Raw genomic sequence first — 24,908 nt, 5'->3', positions numbered from 1 at the left:
ATGTACCCACCCCGCTCGTAGACCCCTCGTCCTCGGGCTGCGCCACCTCCTCTCCTCCCTCCTCCTCCTCCTCCTGGTCACTCCTCCTCCTCTCCTCCCCCTCTCCGGTCTGTCCATTCTCCGGCGTCCCTCCCTGCTCCCCCCAGGGCTCAGGGCTGTGTGTGTGGGTCCCTCCAGGGGTGTGTGGAGCCCGGGGGAAGTGGGCCAGCTCCTCCTCTGAGGACAGGAACTGGAATACAGCGTTGTTAGAGGTCTGGATTGGCTCCAGGCGCATCACGTAGTCCGGCCGGTCCTTCCTGGGGTAGATGGCCTCCAGGAGGTCCTTCATGGCCCCGCTCTGCTTGTCGCCGTCGCCCGCTGGATCTAAGGGGTCAGGGAGGAGGAAGTGAGAGGCGTTAGAAAAGGAGCGTTTTCAATCAGACACCAATATTTGCTCCCAAATGTGATGCGTATTGAGCCTAGAGACGTCACAACACTAAGAAGGAACATTCCCGGGAGAAGGAACGTTTTCAAACTTGCCAAAGGGAGAAACAAAAACACTATTTTGTTTCTGTTTCCAAACAAGATATGTAATGAGCACAGTGTGGCAACATCCACCACGTTTCAACCATATCATTAAATAGCAATTGAACGCATCTTTGTGGTTTCACAGACATGGTCTTATGATCCCTAGTTCAATACACAGATGAGAGAACAGAGGATTTCCTAGATGGCTTTCTAGATATAGACAGAAGTCATAGAGAATGGAAGAGTAGTGGCTAATTAGGCTGGATCAAAGACAGAGGCTGGAGAATGAAAGAGAATTCAGTTAGCGTATAGGAGGAGAGAAAGGGACAGACTACATTACGGAGAGAGAGAGAGAGAGCAAGCGAGAGGGGAGAGAGAGACAGAGACATGGAGAGACAGGGAGAGACAGAGACATGGAGACAGGGAGAGAGACATGGAGAGAGAGACAGACATGGAGAGAGAGATATGGAGAGACAGAGAGAGACAGAGACATGGAGAGACAGAAACATGGAGACAGGGAGAGACAGAGACATGGAGAGACAGAGAGATATGGAGAGACAGAGAGAGACAGAGACATGAAGACAGGGAGAGAGACATGGAGAGACAGAGACATGGAGAGACATGGAGAGAGACAGAGAAAGAGAGAGTGAGTGTAGACCAACGAAGACCGTGAGTGAGTGAGTGAGTGAGTGAGTGAGTGAGTGAGTGAGTGAGTGAGTGAGTGAGTGAGTGAGTGAGTGAGTGAGTGAGTGAGTGAGTGAGTAAAGTGGGGGACAGAAAAAAAAAGAGACAAGGATAGGCATTAAGTGGGCAGAGTGAGAGACAAACATTGACAAAGAGGGAGAGAGACAGACAGAGAGAACAAGAGAGCCTTAGAGAGGTGTAGACACTTACCGTCGGGCTTGGGCAGTCTGGTAAGGCAGTAGTACTCTTTGTGGGTGATGAGGTTGGGCAGGCCCCGGAACAAGCTGCGACATGTCTTACACTCAAAGATGGTGTCCACCTCGTTCAGCAGCATGTGCTTCAGCTGGGCAGTGCCTACACATAGACAACCCCAGGGGGCAGTGTTAGTGAGCACTGGCTGATACAAACAGACAGGACAAATAGGACTACAACCCTTCGGTGTTTGCAGATCGGAAGGAACATGATAGGCGCAATTAAATAGACTTGGTTTGGTGGAGGAGCGATCATCATTTTCCTTTAGATCGGCGAACACGGAAAGAGTCGAAGCTAGGTGTCGCACTTGAATCATGTTTCATAAACACAATGTATGACTGTGTCGTGATTCCTAATTAAAAGGCCTCCGTGCTATCTGAGTAGCATGACTAGATGTTACCTGAGCGGAAGCACTCTATGACCTGCTGGATGCCAGACTTGGAGGTCTGGAGCTGCTGCTGCAACAGAGGAGGGTCGCCTGGCTCCACGCAGTACCCTGCAGAGGTCACACACTTCAATACAACACTTCACTCTGCCCCCTAGCCATGGAGTGTGTGCGTGTGTGTGTGTAGAGAGAGTGGCTATTTCCTATAGGAAGTGACTGGAATGGGTTTGCTGCCAAAGCATATAAGAATAGAAGTGGTGGCAGCCCCTATACAATGACTGTGGTGTGTGCAACGTGTGAGTCAATGAGAGTCACAGTGTGTGTGTGTGTGTGGTCAGATGGTGACCAATCAAGCGCGCTGACACAGCCAGCACCAAACACAGGGGAGTAATCATTACGCCCTTTCTGTTGCAAAACGTTTGCACCAAAACGAAAGTTTCTATTGGAATAATTCAGGTAGGTCCCTCCCCGTTTCGTTCCGTTTGCTCTGTATGCATCCGTTTGGTTCTTTACGGTTTCCATAATGAATACACCCCAGTTCGCCCCTTCCACCCCGCTGGAGCCGGACAAACAGGAAATGTGCGTGTGTGAGACAGTTTTATGCAATAGACAGAGCTGATGAAACAGATATTTCACATGTTCCCTCCCGTTATTGGGGCCTATATTTAGAGAGTATGGCCCAATCCAAAACGGACCCCTAAGCAAAATGGTCAAACTTCCACCTAACCTATCAGAGGGCAAGGTGGGAGATATTACCATATTGCTTACACCTGTCAAATCCTCTCAGATCTCCACAAGTGCATAGGGCTCCATTTGGGATTGGGCCCTTGACTGAGGTTTCCCTCTGTCTCTGGCTGCATTTCACTACTCCAGCATGTCTTCCTTTCCTCTTCTCCTCCCCTTCATCTGCACTGACGTGAAAGATCTGGACAGGCTTCGGCCATATTGCTTCAGGGCATTTCCACGTGAAAGGAGCCATGAGAAACAACATGTGAGCATGTCAAATTGGGGTGTCAAATAAAAGCTTAAGAGTATCCTTTTAGATATTTAGGCCTACATCATTTTTTTTTTCTCAACCATTTTCTATCCTAAACATTATGAATAAGAAAGGCTTTGATTTCTGATCGAACAGATGGAAAAGGGGGTCCTAGAAAACATCTACGAGAAAAAGTCTTAAAAAGGTATTAGAAATACATCAAAACACAACAACGTCGAAGTAAAGTCCAACACTTATATTTAGTTTTGCCTTGTAAGTTTAAGAAACATTGCCTTGTACCTTGAAATTCTGTTACCAAAACCCCACGTAACTTTTAAGATATTTTCAAATCGCTCTCCCTCATGAGGAGGAGGGAGGATGCTGAGAATCAATACATTTGATTTGATTTGAGTTCCCAGAAGTAAAGGGTAAAGGTCGACCTACCAATTAGTTCTAGTGTTTTTACTGATATCTATTTTGATTCTGAATTATTAAGTGATTAAAACTGTTTACATAATTTCTGAAAAATCTGTAACGGAATTACTGCAATTTAATTGGCTACAATGGGAAATCATCGAAGTCACAAACTACAGATGGATCACCTGCTACTGTCCTCCCTTCCACTGTCATACTGTTATGTTCAGCTCATAGTGTCTCCTGTTACTGTCCTCCCTTCCACTGTCATACTGTTATGTTCAGTTCATAGTGTCTCCTGTTACTGTCCTCCCTTCCACTGGCATACTGTTATGTTCAGTTCATAGTGTCTCCTGTTACTGTCCTCCCTTCCACTGGCATACTGTTATGTTCAGTTCATAGTGTCTCCTGCTACTGTCCTCCCTTCCACTGTCATACTGTTATGTTCAGTTCATAGTGTCTCCTGTTACTGTCCTCCCTTCCACTGGCATACTGTTATGTTCAGCTCATAGTGTCTCCTGTTACTGTCCTCCCTTCCACTGGCATACTGTTATGTTCAGCTCATAGTGTCTCCTGTTACTGTCCTCCCTTCCACTGGCATACTGTTATGTCCAGCTCATAGTGTCTCCTGCTACTGTCCTCCCTTCCACTGGCATACTGTTATGTTCAGTTCATAGTGTCTCCTGTTACTGTCCTCCCTTCCACTGGCATACTGTTATGTTCAGTTCATAGTGTCTCCTGTTACTGTCCTCCCTTCCACTGGCATACTGTTATGTCCAGCTCATAGTGTCTCCTGTTACTGTCCTCCCTTCTACTGGTATGTCCAGCTCATAGTGTCTCCTGTTACTGTCCTCCCTTCCACTGGCATACTGTTATGTCCAGCTCATAGTGTCTCCTGTTACTGTCCTCCCTTCTACTGGTATGTCCAGCTCATAGTGTCTCCTGTTACTGTCCTCCCTTCTACTGGTATGTCCAGCTCATAGTGTCTCCTGTTACTGTCCTCCCTTCTACTGGTATGTCCAGCTCATAGTGTCTCCTGTTACTGTCCTCCCTTCCACTGGTATACTGTTATGTTCAGCTCATAATCTTTCTCTTTCTGTCATCTGGTGGTCAAGCAAGTGTGAAAACATTCTGGTCTCTCCCTCTCTCATTAGTGTAATCTCTCCGAGATACCTACCCATGACCCCCTTCCTTTCCATTTACTGTAACCAGCATCCGGACGTCCATAGACATTGAAAAGTAGTTGACATTTGGTCAGTTCGCCCTGGGCTTGATTTCAATGTGCACAGACGTCGTTGTTTGATACGTTCCGGACCGGCTTTAATGTCAACGTCCATTGATTTTTGGTCCGGTCCCGACCGGCCCTGATTCGGCCCAATAGACATCCGTGATTATTCAAATCTGAACTAACCATAGATGTCTATGTTTCACAAGTTAAGAGAGCACAGTCCTGTACAGTAGATCAGAATTCAGTACAGTACACAGTAGACTTCACTAGAGTTGAGCACACCAATATACTGTGCTGTACTATACGGTACTGAACTCGATTGTACTGTACTATACTGTACTGAAGTTTACTGTAATCTACTGTGATGTACTTTGATGTCCAAACTTGTGAAAGATAGATGTCTATTGTTTCATATTTGGTCCGGTCCAACCTAATCTGATCTCGTTTGGGGCAGAGCTCATTAAAATCATTTGGTATTTTATTAGGATCCTCATTAGCTGTTGCAAAAGCAGCAGCTAGTCTTCCTGGGGTCCACACAAAACATGAAACATAATACAGAATGACATAATACAGAACATCATTAGACAAGGACAGAACTGCATACATTTAATAATATCCAGTGTACCCAACTATGAAAAGGAAGATATTGCATATTTATACCTTTGTGTAACTAGGATACATCACCATGAAGAGAATGAAATTGATATGCATAATTATGTGTAGAACAAATCCAGTTAATTTACTAACCAAAAGAGATGTCTTCAAAGTCACGGTGTCATGTCATAGCTGACACCTCATTCTTTCTGCAGACACCTCTCCTCTCCTCAGCCACTCTCCTCTCCTCTGTCATGTCACTCTCCTCTCCTCTCCTCTGTCATGTCACTCTCCTCTCCTCTCCTCTCCTCTCCTCTGTCATGTCACTCTCCTCTCCTCTCCTCTGTCATGTCACTCTCCTCTCCTCTGTCATGTCACTCTCCTCTCCTCTGTCATGTCACTCTCCTCTCCTCTGTCATGTCACTCTCCTCTCCTCTGTCATGTCACTCTCCTCTCCTCTGTCATGTCACTCTCCTCTCCTCTGTCATGTCACTCTCCACTCCTCTGTCATGTCACTCTCCACTCCTCTGTCATGTCACTCTCCTCTCCTGTCATGTCACTCTCCTCTCCTGTCATGTCACTCTCCTCTCCTCGGCCACTCTCCACTCCTGTCATGTCACTCTCCTCTCCTCGGCCACTCTCCACTCCTCTCCTCAGCCACTCTCCTCTCCTCGGCCAGTCTCCTCTCCTCAGGCAGGACAGACTGGCCAACAATGAATGAATAAATATATTGTATCTATATAGCGCCTTTCAGTAGTGCTCCAAAGTATGTTTTAAGGACTTCAATCAACCTAACGGTAGGTTGGTGTAGACAAGCGGGCAGTCTTACCTGGTGTCCTGGGGGCTGCGTCAGGGCCAGGGTTAAGGTCAGTCATTGGGTTAGGGCTGCTGGGCTGTGGCTCGTCTGTCTGGCAGCACTGGTCTCTGGTAACATGGCTCTCAGGCTCAGGTTGGGGCTCGTCCTGGGGGATCTCCTCCATCTCCACCTCCATCCTGCTGGAACTCTGATACACAGACAGACAGACAGACAGACAGACACAGAGACAGAGAGAGAATGGTTAAGTTTACCTTTTAAACCTCCCAGACACCCCTGGGCTATACGATGGTCAGGGAAACACTGAGACAGAGGGTATGGGGTGCGGCGTTGGAAAAAGAGGCACGTGTAACTGCCAAAATAAAAGGAAACACTTAAGTAAATGAGGGATACAAAGTATATTGAAAGCAGGTGATTCAACACAGGTGTGGTTCCTGAGTTCCAGAAGAAATACAATAATTTGGTGTAACACAGGCATCGCATCCCTCCAATAAAGATCCAGACATTTACAGAATCTATGCCAATGCATATTAAAGCTGTTCTGGTTGCTCGTGGCGGCCCAACGCCCTAATAAGACACTTTATGTTGGTGTTTCCTTTATTTGGGCGGTTACCTGTACATCTACAGACACTGTATAACTAACCTATGTAACACCAGCATTATAAGTGTTATAGGAGAACCATAGTTATATAGGAGAGCCACAGAAATACTGTATATGGCACTACGGAACCGCTTCTATAGCAGCATAATTGGTCTGAGTAAAAGATACCTAATGAGTCATTATGCCAAGCACTATTTGATCAGCGGTGCCGTTGCTGATCTAGACACCTGCTGTGTCATGTGGCATTGTTTGGCTGGGTCTGATAAGGGTGGGTGGTGGTTACACTGCTGGCTGGGTGAGACTCGCCTGTCTGTCTCTCGGTTTCTCTCACCAGGGTGATGGAGATGTTTCCCAGCGCACCCAGCTAACACACTTTCTCTCTCGCCCTCACACACACACACACTAGGCTGTCAGAGATAAGGGACTCTACACTGACCCTTGCCTTCGCTCACTCCTGCCCTCCTCTCTTCTCTCCCTCCCCCCTCTCCATCCATCTCCCTCTCTCGTCTCCCCGTTGCCTTCGGAGAGGGGGGAAAAAAATGTCTGAGCCATGGCTCCTCCTACCCTAACCACAGACATACACCTGACCAACCTAATGAGGGAGGTCTCTGACGACCTCAGAGGAAATAAGAAATGGGGTTTTATTGTACCAATCAGTCTCTTGATGATCCAGTGAGAGATTGGCTTCCTGTATGTACAGTGCCTTCAGAAAGTATTGACACCCTTTTTTGTTGTGTTACAGACTGAATTTTAAATTGAAATGTGTGTCACTGACACACACACACACACACACACACACACACAATACCCCATAATGTCAAAGTGGAATTTTGTTTTTAGAAATGTTTACAAATTCATTAAAAATGAAAAGCAGAAATGTCTTGAGTCAATAAGTGTTCAACCCTTTTGTTATGGAAAGTCTAAATATGTTCAGGAGTAAAAATGTGCTCAACAAATCACATAATAAGTTGCATGGACTCATTCTGTGTTCAATAATAGTGGTTAACATGATTTTTGAATGCCTACCTCATCCTTGTACCCCACACATACAATTATCTGTAAGGTCCCTCAATGGAGTAGTGAATTTCAAGCACAGATTTAACCACAAAGACCAGGGATGTTTTTCAATGCCTCGCAAAAGGGAACCGATTGCTAGATGTGTCAAAATAAACAGATGCTGAATATGGTGAAATGATTCATTAGGCTTTGAATGGTATACAGTGGCTTGCGAAAGTATTCACCCCCCTTGGCATTTTTCCTATTTTGTTGCCTTACAACCTGGAATTAAAATAGATTTTTTGGGGGGGTTTGTATCATTTGATTTACACAACATGCCTACCACTTTGAAGATGCAAAATATGTTTCATTGTGAAACAAACAAGAAATAAGACACAAAAAAACCCTGAAAACTTGAGCGTGCATAACTATTCACCCCCCAGAGTCAATACTTGGCAGAGGCACCTTTTGCAGCAATTACAGCTGCAAGTCTCTTGGGGTATGTCTCTATAAACTTGACACATCTAGCCACTGGGATTTCTGCCCATTCTTCAAGGCAAAACTGCTCCAGCTCCTTCAAGTTGGATGGGTTCTGCTGGTGTACAGTAATCTCTAAGTCATACCACAGATTCTCAATTGGATTGAGGTCTGAGCTTTGACTAGGCCAATCCAATACATTTAAATGTTTCCCCTTAAACAACTCGAGTGTTGCTTTAGCAGTGTGCTTAGGGTCATTGACCTACTGGAAGGTGAACCTCTGTCCCAGTCTCAAATCTCTGGAAGACTAAAACAGGTTACCCCTCAAAAATGTCCCTGTATTTAGCACCATCCATCATTCCTTCAATTCTGACCAGTTTCCCAGTTCCTGCCAATGAAAAACATCCCCACAGAATGATGCTGCCACCACCATGCTTCACTGTGGGGATGGTATTCTCAGGGTGATGGGAGGTGTTGGGTTTGCGCCAGACATAGCGTTTTCCTTGATGGCCAAAAAGCTCAATCTGACCAGAGTACCTTCTTTCATATGTTTGGGGAGTCTCCCACATGCCTTTTGGCAAACACCAAACGTGTTTGCTTATTTCTTTCTTTAAGCAATGGCTTTTTTTCTGGCCGCTCTTTCGTAAAGCCCAGCTCTGTGGAGTGTACGGCTTAAAGTGGTCCTATGGACAGATACTCCAATCTCTGCTGTGGAGCTTTGCAGCTCCTTCAGGGTTATCTTTGGTCTCTTTGTTGCCTCTGATTTATGCCCTCCTTGCCTGGTCCGTGAGTTTTGGTGGTCGGCTCTCTTGGCAGGTTTGTTGTGGTGCCATATTCTTTCCATTTTTTAAATAATGGATTTAATGGTGCTCTGTGGGATGTTCAAAGTTTCCGATCTTTTTTTAGAACTCAACCCTGATCTGTACTTCTCCACAACTTTGTCCCTGACCTGTTTGGAGAGCTCCTTGGTCTTCATGGTGCCACTTGCTTGGTGGTGCCCCTTGCTTAGTGGTGTTGCAGACTCTGGGGCCTTTCAGAACAGGTGTATATAAACTGAGATCATGTGACACTTAAATAAAGTCCACCTGTGTGCAATCTAACTAATTATGTGACTTCTGAAGGTAATTGGTTGCACCAGATCTTATTTAGGGGCTTCATAGCAAAGGGGTGAATACATATGCACGCACCACTTTTTAGTTTTGAATTTTTTTCATTTCACTATATCAATTTGGAATATTTTGTGTATGTCCATTACATGAAATCTAAATAAAAATCCATTTAAATTACAGTTTGTAATGCAACAAAATAGCAAAAACACCAAGGGGATGAATACTTTTGCAAAGCACTGTATAAATACACCCAGTCACTACAAAGATAAAGGCATCCTTCCTAACTCAGTTGTCTGAGAGGAAGGAAACTGCTCTGGGATTTGACCATGAGGCTGATGGTGATTTTAAAACAGTTTAATGGTTGTGTTATGAGAGAACTGAGGATGGATCAACAACATTGTAGTTACTCCACAATACCAATCTAAATATGGAAGCCTGTACAGAATACAAATATTCCAAAACCTGCATCCTGTTTGCAACAAGGCACTTAAGTAATACTGCAAAAAAGGTGGCAATGAAATTAACTTATTGTCCTGAATGCAAAGCATTATGTTTGGGGGAAAACAACACAGCACATCACTGAGTACCACTCTTCATATTTTCAAGCATGGTGGTGGCTATGTTATGCGTATGCTTGTCATGGGCAAAGACTAGGGAGGTTTTTTCGGTTAAAAACAAACGGAATACAGCTAAACACAGGAAAAAATTCTAGAGGAAAACCTGCTTCAGTCTGCTTTCCACTAGACATTGGGCAACGAATTAACCTTTCCGAAGGGCAATAGTTGACAATGGTGGTCTAGCAATGATCAACAACTAACTTGATAGAGCTTGAATAATTTAAAAAATAATAAATGGGCAAATATTATACAATTCAGCTGTGCAAAGCTCTTAGAGACCCCAAAAGACTCACAGCTGTAATCACTACCAAAGGTGTTTCTCACATGTATTGACTCAGGGGGGTTGAATACTTATCTAATCATGATATAGTGTTTAATTTTTTATTAATTTGTAATAAATGTTTGAATTTTTTGACCACTTTGACGTGAGTATTTTGTGTAGACCGTTGACCAAAAAATGACAATTAAATCCATGTTAATCCCACTTTGTAACAACAAAATGTAGGAAAAAGTAAAAGGGTGTGAAGACTTCCTGAAGGCACTGGAAGTCTGAGGAGAGAGAGAAAGAACTTGTCACCTCACTCACTGATTGATGAGTAAACAGTGAGGAAGACTGTCTGTATGACAGACGCTGTGAAGAGGAAAAAGGGACAGACAGACAGTGGGCTGGAAACAGGAAGGAGTGCAGGGATGGTACCTAAACCACTGAGAGGACACTCCTGGGAGTGGGGGGGGGGTATACACTCGAAGCAGGTGTGTGTAGATTGGGAGTCAGGATATAAACACAGCACACTAGGAGTGAGGGACTATTGTTTAGGAGAGGTGGGGATAGTATATCTTTGGGGCGCTATTGGGACTGTGTACTGGTAGGATATATACTGGGGTTGAGGGAGGGAACTGGTCTTGTCTCTACCTTAGTGTGTTACTGAGAGGTCTTCCTCGGAGCAGGTTTGGCCTTCACCATGCTGCTCTCTCTCTACCCAAACACCTGCAACAACACCGTGTTGCCCATGTTCCAGCGCGTGTCTGTGTGTTTTCCACCATCACCAAACGATGTTCAGAAGCTGTCAGAGGTGAAAATAGAGGTAATACCCCCCTCTAGTGGTGGTCCCAGGCTAGTGCAGTTCCATCACATCCACCTGCCTGACTGTCAGCACACTTCCAAGTCTTCATGTAAACTCAACAAAAAAAAAGAAACGTCCCTTTTTCAGGACCCCGTCTTTCAAGGATAATTCATAAAAATCTTCATTGTAAAAGGGTTTAAACACTGTTTCCCATGCTTGTTCAATGAACCATAAACAATTCATGAACATGCACCTGTGGAACGGTCGTGAAGACACTAACAACTTACAGATGGTAGGCAATTAAGGTCACAGTTTTGAAAACAGGACACAAGAGGCCTTTCTACTGACTCTGAAAAACAACAAAAGAAAGATGCCCAGGGTCCCTGCTCATCTGCGTGAATGCTGCAAGGAGGCATGAGGACTGCAGATGTGGCCAGGGCAATAAATTGCCATGTCCGTACTGAGACGCCTAAGACAGCGCTACAGGGAGACAGGACGGACAGCTGATCGTCCTTGCAGTGGTAGACCATGTGTAACAACACCTGTACAGGATCGGTACATCCGAACATCACACCTGCGAGACAGGTACAACAACTGCCCAAGTTACACCAGGAATGCACAATCCCTCCATCAGTGCTCAGACTGTCCGCAATAGGCTAAGAGAGGCTGGACTGAGGGCTTGTAGGCCTGTTGTAAGGCAGGTCTTCACCAGATATCAACGGCAACAATGTCGCCTATGGGCACAAACCCACCGTCGCTGGACCAGAAAGGACTGGCAAAAAGTCCTCTTCACTGACAAGTCACAGTTTTGTCTCACCAGGGGTGATGGTCGGATTCGCGTTTATCGTTGAAGGAATGAGCGTTACACGAGGCCTGTACTCTGGAGCGGGATCGATTTGGAGGTGGAGGGTCCATCATGGTCTGGGGCGGTGTGTCACAGCATCATCGGACTGAGCTTGATGTCACTGCAGGCAATCTCAACGCTGTGCGTTACAGGGAAGACATCCTCCTCCCTCATGTGGTACCCTTCCTGCAGGCTCATCCTGACATGACCCTCCAGCATGACAATGCCACCAGCCATACTACTCATTCTGTGCGTGATTTCCTGCAAGACAGGAATGTCAGTGTTCTGCCATGGCCAGCGAAGAGCCCGGATCTCAATCCCATTGAGCACGTCTGGGACCTGTTGGATCGGAGGGTGAGGACTAGGGCCATTCCCCCCCAGAAATGTCCGGGAACTTGCAGGTGCCTTGGTGGAAGAGCAGGGTAACATCTCACAGCAAGGACTTCAAATCTGGTGCAGTCCAAGAGGAGATGCACTGCAGTCCCGAATGCAACTGGTGTCCACACACTGTTACTTTTGACCCCCCCCCCCTTTGTTCAGGAACACATTATTCAATTTCTGTTAGTCACATGTCTGTGGAACTTGTTCAGTTTATGTCTCAGTTGTTGAATCTTGTTATGTTCATACAAATATTTACACATGTTAAGTTTGCTGAAAATAAAACGCAGTTGACTGTGAGAGGACGTTTCTTTTTTTGCTGAATTTATTATTCAAATAAAAGAGTATATGTGTGTGTGTGTGCCCAACCCATATACCCACCCACACACACACACATTATATTTTCAATGCACTGTGAAGTTCATTTACAGTACCGTCTCTGACTGTACCACGTATTGACCACCAGATGGTGACAAAGTCCATGTTTTGGAAGTCATCAAAGAAGATGCCACAGTAACTAATATATTCTAGCACTACTGCCTGAAGAGTCAACCCTCCTGTCCTGAGTCTGGTTCCTCTCAAAGGTTCTTCCTTCCAGGTAGTTTTTCCTGGTCACTGTAGTAGTGCTTGCTCACTCACTTTAGGTTACTGTAAGGCACTTTGCAAATGTTTTGGTTAAGTCGGCGTACCTGTCCTCAATTTGCACAGATTTGATCAAAACTAGTTTTCAGATTTCTATTCTTCCAAACCTAGCCTAATTCATAGGGAAGAAGATGGTCATCGCAGTTTCAGAGCGGGGAGAAATACAAGAGCATGTGAAGAGTTCAGTGGTAATGCACTCTGAGTGCATTAGACAGAATGGCCCGGTATAAATGGAGTCAATCCAATGTTGTGAGGCTCAATCAGAAAACGTGCAGCCATCATCAGAGAGGTGACCTAAATGATGAAGACTTGGTAACACGCTCGGGTGTTTCCATGGAGACAGAGACAGAAGTAGTTGTTCCTACTCAGGTAATATGAGTATTTATCAGTGGGCCTGTAGAGACAGACACTGCTACCAGAACAAATTCACAAGAGAGTAATTTAAAGGGTAAATCTGTGATTGCTACGTACATTATTTTTTACTTTTAAATTCATGACATGCAACCGTCCCATTGACTCTTGAAGAATATAACTCATAAATGCCGCATAAGTTAGCTGAATTGTCTTACCCCATCAGAACCCAAAATATAAGCTTGTTTTACTCCTTTGCTAGTAAACAATGCTTTCTAGACAAACACTGCATAGCCTCAAAACATGGTTAAAACTTTAAAAAAAATTGTTGTTCTCATGGATGGTCAATCCTTGCACCCATAGCTCTGTTTATGATTTTAAGAGTGGTTAGATTTCTCCACCCCCAATCCCAAAGCTATTTACCAAATCAGTGGCGGGGGTCATTGATTTGTCATTTTTTTAAACTGCAGATTGCCCCTTTAATGTTGCTTAATAAGATGCACACTGCTGTGAAAGTACTGAACCCACACCTGCCCAAGACTCCCGCTGGGCAGTAGGAAGTGAAAATAATTGAATGAAGAAATGACGGAAAAGTTCACAGCAATTATTGTGTGTAAGGGATGAGTTTATAAGTGCTGGAATAAAGACTGGATGCTTCTGTTCACGTTGTAACCAGTGTCAGACACCATAACCTCACATGGAGACTGGCTGCTGCCCCCGTAAACACACCCACTAGACTAGACAGACCACCAGCACACCATAACGCATGTCTGCCCTTATAGTGAGTGATTCTCAACTTAATCAATCTAAATCCTGTCTAACAATAGGCTGGGCTTGGATGTTTACATTCAGTTGTTATGCAACCCTCTCCTGGTCATTTTAATGAACCTGAAGAAGAATTAGACCAAAAATATACATCATAATAGCATTATATAGGCATACTTTCTCTTGCCCTGGGCTAGTCTTCTTAAAATGGGCTGGAAATCACTTTCTAAAGTGGGCACTGTTAGGCCTATACTTTCAGAACATAACCCAACATAACCAAAATATATCCCTCATCTCCACAAGCTAAATACTGTCAAATTAAAATGCATTCAGATGATTTTCATTTGTCAATGAGAATTTTTTTTAATACTACTTCTTGTTTCAAAGCAGAAAATCACCCTAGACATGTGTAACTAACATGCGCAGTGCCCAACGGGGCGCAATAACAAAACCAAACGTTCAGTTGGATAAAACGCCCCACTCGGGATGAAACCAGAAATGGTACAGCGTTTCCCCGCTTTAATCTGAATGGATGCTTTATTTTTATGATTCATTATCGAATATTTATTGTGTGCGCTATTCGTAAGAGCTTTACGGTCGAACAAAATGTATTGGTACGTTTACCATACAGTAGAAAAAAATATATCCATATTTTGAGAAGTCGCGAGATATCGACACCAGCGATTCCACAATGGCCACAATGTGTCTTGTCAAACGTGAAGGACGAAGTGAACTGCTCTCACTGACTAACAAAAGTCACTGTGAACCAGCCAGCCACCATCCCCTTACGCATTCCACGCAATGAGGAAGAAATGTTGCGAATCCGTGAAAGAAAATACCATAAAACGATGCCTACACTGTTCCATAACATCTCCAACTCGTCTCCACTAGCGAGCGCGCGTTGATTGTTAGCGTTTGGGTTTACAGTTTTCGTTCAACGTGTAGCAGTCTCCATTAGCAACTCCATATCCCATGGGCGTGCGAGGGCCGCGGGCTGTGACGCAAATGCCACTGGTGATTTGCAAATTTGACAGATCTAATTCAATGTGGCTGGATGACTATTCACCCCGCATTTAAAACTATAACATTCCCCTCCGTGCAGGGAGATGTGGCGATGCCAGTAGCCAACATATTATGTTAGGATTCGTTGCTTAACTCGCCAGCCCAACTTAATAAATTGTGCAACGAGAGAGAACGGGTGCAGTAGCCAGTGTGGATATTGTTACGTTTTGAATATGATAGCCCAATCAACACAATACGCGAAATGACACAGCGACTTATAGTGACTTCGCTAAACATGGATCTGTGGTAGCCAGCACTTGGCTACGTTCTGCTAGGACGCATGCAGCTGACGATAGAGGAGGGCAGGGCAGCCAGCGAGTGGAACTGCATTCATACATAGACCATACGGGCACCCGGATAAAGGGCTGCATGAATACTGTATTGTGTGCTCTTTTCTCCAAGAGTCCCCAAGTATTTACAAAAGGTTCGCCCAAAAATATTGTGGCGAAACACAGGTGGTTTCAGCAGCTGCCGATACGTATGGAAGACCATTCACGCCAAACATTTTTTTAACTTCTACTACCTAAAAATGTCAAGATAGACCTACCTACATCAACATTTTGATATAGTAGATCATACATAAACTCAGCAAAAAAAGAAACGTCCTCCCACTGTCAACTGCGTTAATTTTAAGCAAACTTAACATGTGTAAATATTTGTATAAACATAAGATTCAACAACTGAGACATAAACTGAACAAGTTACACAGACATGTGACTAACAGAAATTGAATAATGTGTCCCTGAACAAAGGGGGGGGCAAAATCAAAAGTAACAGTCAGTATCTGGCGTGGCCACCAGCTGCATTAACCTCTTACGACACCAATCGCATAGGGGGCAGAATTGTCACTTTCGGATGAAATACGTGCCCATATTAAACTACCTCCTACTCAAACTCAGAAGCTAGGATATGCATATTATTAGTAGATTTGGATAGAAAACACTGAAGTTTCTAAAACTTTTTGAATGATGTCTGTGAGTATAACAGAACACATATGGAAGGCAAAAACCTGAGAAAAATCCTACCAGGAATTGGAAATCTGATGCGTGGAATCTTTCCAAGTCATTGCCTATCTAACACAGTGACTAAGGATTCATTTAGCGCTTCCTAAGGCTTCCACTAGATGTCAACAGTCTTTAGAACCTTGTTTCAGCCTTTTGCAGTGAACAGAGAGCGAACAAGAAGGCTGGGAAGTTGTTGACTCAGGGAAGGACATTAGTTCATTGGTGCGCTTTCACGTGAGGAGGTAGCTGTGTTCCATAACGTTTTTCTTGACATTGGAATCGTCCGGTTGGAATATTATTGAAGTTTGACGTTAAAAAGGCCCTAAAGATTGATGCTTTACAACGTTTGACATGTTTGAATGAACGTAAATATAACTTTTTTGACTTTGTCGTGACATTTTCCGCACGCTTCCTACATTTGGAGTAGCTAACTGAACGCGCAAACAACAAGGAGCTATTTGGACATAAATGATGGACTTTATCGAACAATACATTTATTGTGGACCTGGGATTCCTGGAAGTGCCTTCTGATGAAGATCAAAGGTAAGTGAATATTTCTAATGCTATTTATGATTTTAGATGACTCCAAAATGGCGGGTATCTGTATTGCCTAGTGTATTTTTCTGAGCGCAGTACTCAGATTATTGCAAAGTGTGCTTTCCCCGTGAAGCACATTTTTTTTTTTTTTTTTTTTTTTAAATCGGTCACAGCAGTTGCATAAAGGAGATGTTCATCTATAATTCTTTGAATAACAGTTTCATATTTTATCAATGTTTATGATGAGTATTTTTGTAAATTGTTGTGCACATTCACCGGCAGTATTGGAGACAAAATATTTTCTGAACGTCATGCGCCAATGTAAAATTCTGTTTTTGGATATAAATATGAACTTTATCGAACAAAAAATGCATGTATTGTGTAACATGATGTCCTAGGAGTGTCATCTGATGAAGATCGTCAAAGGTTAGTGCTTCATTTAGCTGTGTTTTGTTTTTTTGTGATGCATCTAGTTGCTTGGAAAATGGCTGTGTGGTTATTTTTGTCTATGAACTCTCCTAACATAATCTAATGTTTTGCTTTCGCTGTAAAGCCTTTTTGAAATCAGACAACGTGGTTCGATTAAGGAGAAGTGTATCTTTAAAATGGTGTAAAATAGTTGTATGTTTGAGAAATTGAAATTATTAGATTTGTGGTTTTGAATTTGGCGCTCTGATTTTTCACTGGCTATTGTCAAACTCAATCCCGCTAATGGGATTGGTGTCGTATGAAGTTAAGAACTGCAGTGCATCTCTTCCTCATGGACTGCACCAGATTTGCCAGTTCTTGCTGTGAGATGTTACCCCACTCTTCCAAGGCACCTGCAAGTTCCCGGGCATTTCTGAGGGGAATGGCCGTAGCCCTCACCCTCCGATCCAACAGGTCCCAGACGTCCTCAATGGGATTGAGATCCGGGCTCTTCGCTGGCCATGGCAGAACACTGACATTCCTGTCTTGCAGGAAATCACTCACAGAACGAGCAGTATGGCTGGTGGCATTGTCATGCTGGAGGGTCATGTCAGGATGAGCCCGCAGGATGGGTACCACATGAGGGAGAAGGATGTCTTCCCTGTAACGCACAGCGTTGAGATTGCCTGTAATGACAACAAGCTCAGTCTGATGATGCTGTGACACACCGCCCCAGACCATGATGGACCCCCCACCTCCAAATCGATCCCACTCCAGAGTACAGGCCTCGGTGTAACGCTCATTCCTTCGACGAAAAAACACAAATCTGACCATCACCCTTGGTGAGACAAAACCGCAACTCGTCAGTGAAGAGTACTATTTGCCAGTCCTGTCTGGTCCAGCGATGGTGGGTTTGTGCCCATAGGCGACGTTGTTGCCGGTGATGTCTGGTGAGGACCAGCAAGCCCAAAGTCTAGCATCTCTCAAGCCTAGTGCGGACAGTCTGAGCACTGATGGAAGGATTGTGCATTCCTGGTGTAACTCGGGCAGTTGTTGTTGCCATCCTGTACCTGTCCCACAGGTGTGATGTTCGGATGTACCGATCCCATGCAGGTGTTGTTACACATGGTCTGCCACTGTGAGGACAATCAGCTGTCCGTCCTGTCTCCCTGTAGCGCTGTCTTAGGCGTCTCACAGTACAGACATTGCAATTTATTGCCCTGGCCACATCTACAGTCCTGATGCCTCAGGCACGTTCACGCAGATGAGCAGGGACCCTGGGCATCTTTCTTTGGTGTTTTTCAGGGTCAGTAGAAAGGCCTCTTTAGTGTCCTAAGTTTTCATAACTGTGACCTTAAAACCTGTTGGGGATAGGGGGCAGTATTTGCACGGCCGGATAAAAAACGTACCCGATTTAATCTGGTTACTACTCCTGCCCAGTAACTAGAATATGCATATAATTGTTTGATTTGGATAGAAAACACCCTAAAGTTTCTAAAACTGTTTGAATGGTGTCTGTGAGTATAACAGAACTCATTTGGCAGGCCAAAACCTAAGAAGATTCCAAACAGGAAGCGCTCTCTCTGACTATTTCTTGGCCTTCTTGATCATCTCTATCCAAAACAGGGGATCTCTGGCATAACGTGACATTTTCTAACGCTCCCATAGGCTCTCAGAAGGCGCCAGAACGTTGAATGGTGACTTTGCAGGCCATGGCTGAAAAACAGTAGCGCATTTGGATAGTGGTCAATCTGAGAACAATGAGACTGGGGGTGCGTGCACGAGCCGACACCATGTTTTTATTTTTTCGTCTTTGAACGAAAACAGGGTTTCCCGGTCGGAATATTATCGCTTTTTTTACGAGAAAAATCGCATAAAAATTGATTTTAAACAGCGTTTGACATGCTTTCGAAGTACGGTAATGGAATATTTGGAATTTTTTCGTCACGAAATGCGCCGGGCGCGTCACCCTTCTTTATCCTTCGGATAGTGTCTTGAACGCACGAACAAAACGCCGCTATTTGGATATAACTATGGATTATTTGGAACCAAACCAACATTTGTTATTGAAGTAGAAGTCCTGGGAGTGCATTCTGACGAAGAACAGCAAAGGTAATCCAATTTTTCTTATAGTAAATCTGAGTTTGGTGAGTACCAAACTTGGTGGGTGTCAAAATAGCTAGCCCGTGATGGCCGGGCTATCTACTCAGAATATTGCAAAATGTGCTTTCACCGAAAAGCTATTTTAAAATCGGACACCGCGATTGCATAAAGGAGTTCTGTATCTATAATTCTTAAAATAATTGTAATGTTTTTTGTGAACGTTTATCGTGAGTAATTTATTAAATTCACCGGAAGTGTTCGGTGGGAATGCTAGTCACATGCTAGTCACATGCTAATGTAAAAAGCTGTTTTTTGATATAAATATGAACTTGATTGAACAAAACATGCATGTATTGTATAACATAATGTCCTAGGAGTGTCATCTGATGAAGATCATCAAAGGTTAGTGCTGCATTTAGCTGTGGTTTTGGTTTTTGTGACATTATATGCTAGCTTGAAAAATGGGTGTCTGATTATTTCTGGCTGGGTACTCTGCTGACATAATGTAATGTTTTGCTTTCGTTGTAAACCTTTTTTGAAATCGGACAGTGTGGTTAGATTAACGAGAGTCTTGTCTTTAAAATGGTGTAAAATAGTCATATGTTTGAGAAATTGAAGTAATAGCATTTCTAAGGTATTTGAATATCGCGCCACGGGATTCCACTGGCTTTTGAGTAGGTAAGCGTCCCACCTAGCCCATATAGGTTAATTGCCTACCGTCTGTAAGCTGTTAGTGTCTTAACGATAGTTCCACAGGTGCATGTTCATTAATTGTTTATGGTTCATTGAACAAGCATGGGAAACAGTGTTAAAACCCTTTACAATGAAGATCTGTGAAGTTATTGGGATATTTACGAATCATCTTTTTTTGCTGAGTTTATATAGGACATGTTTCTTAATTTGTAGCATTGTGTGGTGATTTCCATCTATCCACTTTGCAGAGATCAGCACAGAAGGGCCACCAGCAAAGGAATGGTCAGCTGATATTTGCCTCACGACTTTTGATTTGGTTTAATACAAAATATCGAACCAAAAGCATTGAAAAAAATGGGACAAAGTAGCCTACTGTTGTTTAGACTGATTTGCCTCATGATTTGTCAACTCGTGCACAATTCATTGGTGCTTCAGTCTGATCAACGGTAGCCTACCCACTGGGCACACAATGGTTGAATAAACGTTCTTTCCACGTAATTTGAATGAAATTACGTTCAACCAACATGGAATAGATGTTGAAATGACGTCTGTGCCCAGTGGGTACTGATAACAACCACAGCTAACAACCACCACTACAGCAAAAATTAGGTTTAAATTCAAACTTTGGCTGGCTAGGCTACCTAGACATTTTTAATTCAAAATTATTGATTGGAATGAATCAATCAACACAATAGTGATGACATACTGTTTGATTAACTCTTCAATTACAAATGCAAAGGCCTACATGACGCAACTCTGAATAAAGCAAGCTCAGCCCTGTTAGTTTTATTGTCCAATTGCCATTGTTGTCTCTTTGTCTCTGTAAAGGACTTCCCATTAGTTTATTTTAAAAATAGAATTAATATGAACAAGTACAAGGTTGCTGCAGTTTGACAGGGTTTTAATGGTTTCATCCTCCCTAGGGCCCAGAGTAAAAACAACAACAACATATAACCTGATTATAAAAAAATCTGGTCCCATCAAAGCCCATATAAAACTGTTTTATAGATTTATTACTATGTCCTACCCTACAACTTGGGTCTGGAGTTTTACCTAGTTAGGTTTGCCTACCAGATCTGGAGAAACTGTGCTCCTCACTCTGGGGCAGCACATAGCCAAGTGGTTAGAGCATTGGACCAGTAACTGAAAGGTCACTGGTTTGAATACCCAAGTCGACAAGGTGAAAAATCTATGTGCCCTTGAGCTCCAGGGGTGCTGTACTGCTATGGCTGACCCTGTAAAACAACACATTTCACTGCACCTATCCAGTGTATGTGACAATACAACTTTTTTTTTGGGGGGGGGGGGAAACATATCCTATATAGGCCTAGAGATCTATCTAAAAATGTCAACTTAGTATCTCAAAATGTTGATTTATGTAGGCCCATTTCAAAATGTCGACTTAGTTTCTGAACATTTTGAGATACTATCAACATTTTTTTACTTAAATATCTGAATTTTGAGATTGTAGGCCTGTTGACATTGTGTGAATGGGCTTCCATAGATATGAGCAAAGCAGCACATCGTTGCGTAGCACTGGACTTCCCCAGTTTTGTGCTAACTACGTGATTGTCCAAAGGACCATTTTATTCAGTCTGTCCTCATTGGCAATCTGGGAGCCAGGGCGCAGGGCAGTTTACCGTTCTCATGGCACGATTTGCATTGCCCCATTATCCCCGAAAATCTCCTTTACACGGTTATATTGTCAGCCTCAAAACGCCAGTATTTTGAGCAACAAAAGACCAGCTTAACTTGATCAAAGCAGAAGCCAAGTACAAAATGCACCTTTCAAGCCGTAAAAGAGAGGCCCCTTCTACATATTGCAGCATGGCAGGGGAGTGCGGCGTAAAAACGGGCTAACCCAGACAAAATAAATACAAAGAGAACGTACAACACTCACATAAACACATCCATCACCATCTTAGGGAAATCACTAAACCACTCTCAGATATTTGGCTTTGTAAAGACTCTCCCGAGGGGACGATATTACGAATGTAAAACCCTGCGCTTTGCGGCTCTGTGCCACCTTTTCCAAGAAGCAGCTTGGCGCACAGACCGGTGACCCTTCCGGCTTTGCGCGTCTTTATAACGACTAGATTTCACTAACAAATCAAATTTTAACAATGAAATATGAATAAATACATCTAGTTGTAACTATCATCGTATTTGAGTTCCTGGAAATATTATTTAAGGGCGAGTTTGAGAAGCCGAAACCAATTCCTCTCCCCTCCATGGACAGGCAGAACAAGAGAAGGATGACGCCATTTTCTGCAAAAACAACCACGTTCGGGGAGCCAAGGCGATGGCTTTTACGCTTCCATAACGCGTTCCAGGTCTTCGATCAGACATTTAGGGCGAATATAAATGTGTTAAGAATAGTTCTTACCTGTATAAGTCTTAACCTGACGATGGAATCCGGTTTCACAGAGTAAAACTACGGGCTTGGGCCGGGGAGCTACTTCAAGTCCGCGTCCCTGTCTGTAGCTAGCCGGAGATTGTTTATTACGCCTCTCAGCGCTCGGCTCGCTCCCTCGCGCTGAACAGTTCCTCCAGCAGCTGCCTTTGTGCACTCAGAGGGGACCTTTCAGCTAAAGGCGGCCGCTGCGCAAAGGTGCAGCACTTCTACTTTTCTTTATAAATGCCAGTGTCGTTGGCACTTTGGGGGGTAGGAGAGGAATAGTTGACCCCCCGTGATCGAGGAACACTGTTGCCAAATTCAGGCCGTTTAGTGCTCCATTTACTAAGCGCGCGCACAGGCTTTCCAGAATCCAGGACACACAAATTAAACCGAAACGTTAGCTCGTTTTGTTCTCTTCTGCGCATACTTATCGTGTATAAAAGTGCATTATTCCCTGGGAAAAGTCGTAAAACGCTAAAGCAGAATGTAAAGAATAATCTGGCGATTTGGAACTGTTGGAAATGTTGCACAATGGCCATTTATAATTTCTGTGTTGGAGTTTATTTAATAATAGGCCAAACACAACAATGCCAACATTTTGGGTAAAAATACATTTATTTCAATAAATCTAAATTATTTATCTTGCCACAAAATCGCAACCTGCAATTGTTCACCTGCTGGTTGAAGTGGACGAGTAGCCTATCCAATGATGCATTTGTTTAATTAAGGATCAAATCATTTATTCAACCTAGTTTTACTTTTATATGTGATAAGACAGGCCTATATTATAATGACACATTTCTATATTTCAACATTTCCCTTGATACACAGGAAGTCCGCTACCAAATTTCCTTTAAGAACGCATCATCTTCAGCCCTTTTGATAATCTTATCTAATTTAAAAAAAAGTTTAGTCTAGAACATTCCAGTAGCCTATTAGATAAGCCTATATTTTCATATTGCATACGTAGTCATATAGCATAGCTACAATTAGTCAGTGCATATTATGAATTGTAGTGATATGTTAATATTGGTTGCAATAACGCATGTCGAGCATCGGCACCAGCCTGGTCTCACAGACTAGACATAACATAGTTAATCTATATCCGGGACACTCAAATGAGTATGATATGTTATGTTTGGTATGGTCAAATAAGACAGAAGGTTACTTAAGGCAAACACAATCGGGTGGTTGGTTGGGGTCGATGGGTGGGTGTATAACTGGACAATCTGGCAACCCGAAGGTTGTGTGTTTGAATCTCATCACGGACAACTTTAGCATTTTAGCAACTACTTACTACTTTTTAGCTACTTTCTACTACTTAGCATGTTAGCTAACCTATCCCCTAACCAACCCTTTAACCTAACTCCTAACCTTAACCCCTAGCTTAGCTAACATTAGTCACCTAGCTAACGTTAGCAATAACCACCTAGCTAGCGTTAGCTAAAACAAATTGGAATTCTTAACATATCATATGTTTTGGAAATTCGTACCATATTGTATGAATTGCAATTCGTAACATGTACAAAATTGCAATTCGTTTCCACAAATTAATACATACCATATGAAACACAGTGGAGGCTGGTGGGAGGAGCTATATGAGGACGGGCTCATTATAATGGCTGGAATGGAATAAATGGAATAGTACCACATATTTGACTCATTCCAATTATTCCATTCCTGCCATTACAATGAGCCCATCCTCCCATAGCTCCTCCCACCAACCTCCACTGTTGAAAAGTAACATATCATGCTATTTGGAGTGTTTCGGTTTACTTTTACTATGTTATGTCTACCCCTGTGTCCAGGTTGGCGGCACGCAGTCCGTGAATTTTAGTTTTTTTGGATAGCCAAGTTACATTTTGGCATAAAAGCAACCTTGCCAAATAGCTTACCATATGGATTGATAAAATGTTGCTCAAATGTAATAAAGTTTCTACAACAGTTGTGAATTCCTTTAGGAGAATATGATTTTCAGCAATAAATGTTCTAGTGTGCTTAATAGTGAAGAGCTAGGCTAGGTGGCGAGATAGGGCTACCCACAGGTTCCATGGAATGCCATGATGATGGTGCCTTCCAATAACTTTATGGTCCTCGCTAGCAGGGTGTTGCAGCATTTTGTTGCTATGCTACCGCAATCTGTCGTGAGCACCGAAAGTGTGTTTAGCTAATCACGTAAATGAATAAAAATGTGGACATGGCAAACATTGCACTCTAGGCCTAATGGTACGAAGATTGGCGCAAAGATGGTCTATTATTCATTATAAACTGGTTGGTTCGAGCCCTGAATGCGGATTGGCTGACAAAACATTTCTTTTTACTGCTCTAATTACGTTGGTAACCAGTTTATAATAGCAATAAGGAACCTTGGGGGTTTGTGGTAGATGGCCAACATACCAGGGCTAAGGGCTGTGTCCAGGCACTCTGCGATGTGTCGTGCATAAGAACAGCCCTTAGCTATGGTATATTGGCCATATACCACACCCCCTCGTGCCTTATTGTTTAAATAACTCTAATATCAATAATATTAGGCTAATCATTCAAACATAGGCCTAAAAGTTATGGCTGTAGGCCAGCAATATCTCACCATGTGATGTGTGTTTTAGACATTATTTAACAGGTATTATTGGCCTAAATATTGTTTAGCCAATGTCCACGTAATATAGTATTAATAACTAGTCTATAAGTAGTTGGAACCAACTTCTTGCATAGCCTACAATTTGGGACTTCTGAAAAATATAGTTGTTGTGGTATTTGAGTAGACCTCTTGAGTTATAATCCCCGAGACCAGACCCTGTCCTTTAGGCCCAGTGAGAAATACAACAAAAGGTGGCCACCGCTATCGGCCAGACAATTAACCAAAGGACCAGCATTAAACTATTATCATAAGAATGCTGTTTGCAATGGGGGGGAAAGCCCTCTGAATTCATTGACATGCTGCATAGTGTTGGAAACCTTTTATGTCATCAATTACATGCAAGCTGCCTTTGCCATCTAACCTACTG

General features: G+C 43.3%; 1 protein-coding gene across 1 annotated transcript in view; it reads right to left on the bottom strand.

Annotated features, from left to right (window-relative positions):
- Window positions 1–22,243, bottom strand: part of LOC106609204 (zinc finger protein 800) — a 28,855-nt gene extending 6,612 nt beyond the window's left edge. The window contains exons 1-5 of the mRNA XM_014207724.2: window positions 21,892–22,243; window positions 5,870–6,044; window positions 1,844–1,939; window positions 1,402–1,545; window positions 11–363 (exon numbers count right to left, since the gene is read on the bottom strand). Coding sequence (XP_014063199.1) covers window positions 11–363; window positions 1,402–1,545; window positions 1,844–1,939; window positions 5,870–6,032 — 756 coding nt within the window. The 5' untranslated portion in view covers window positions 6,033–6,044; window positions 21,892–22,243. The remainder of the gene's footprint in view (window positions 1–10; window positions 364–1,401; window positions 1,546–1,843; window positions 1,940–5,869; window positions 6,045–21,891) is intronic.
- Between the last annotated feature and the right edge of the window lie 2,665 nt (window positions 22,244–24,908).

Source organism: Salmo salar, chromosome ssa07 (genome assembly GCF_905237065.1).
Source record: "Salmo salar chromosome ssa07, Ssal_v3.1, whole genome shotgun sequence".
In the NCBI taxonomy this organism is placed as follows: Eukaryota; Metazoa; Chordata; class Actinopteri; order Salmoniformes; family Salmonidae; genus Salmo; species Salmo salar.
This window is presented reverse-complemented; position numbering and strand designations above follow the sequence as displayed.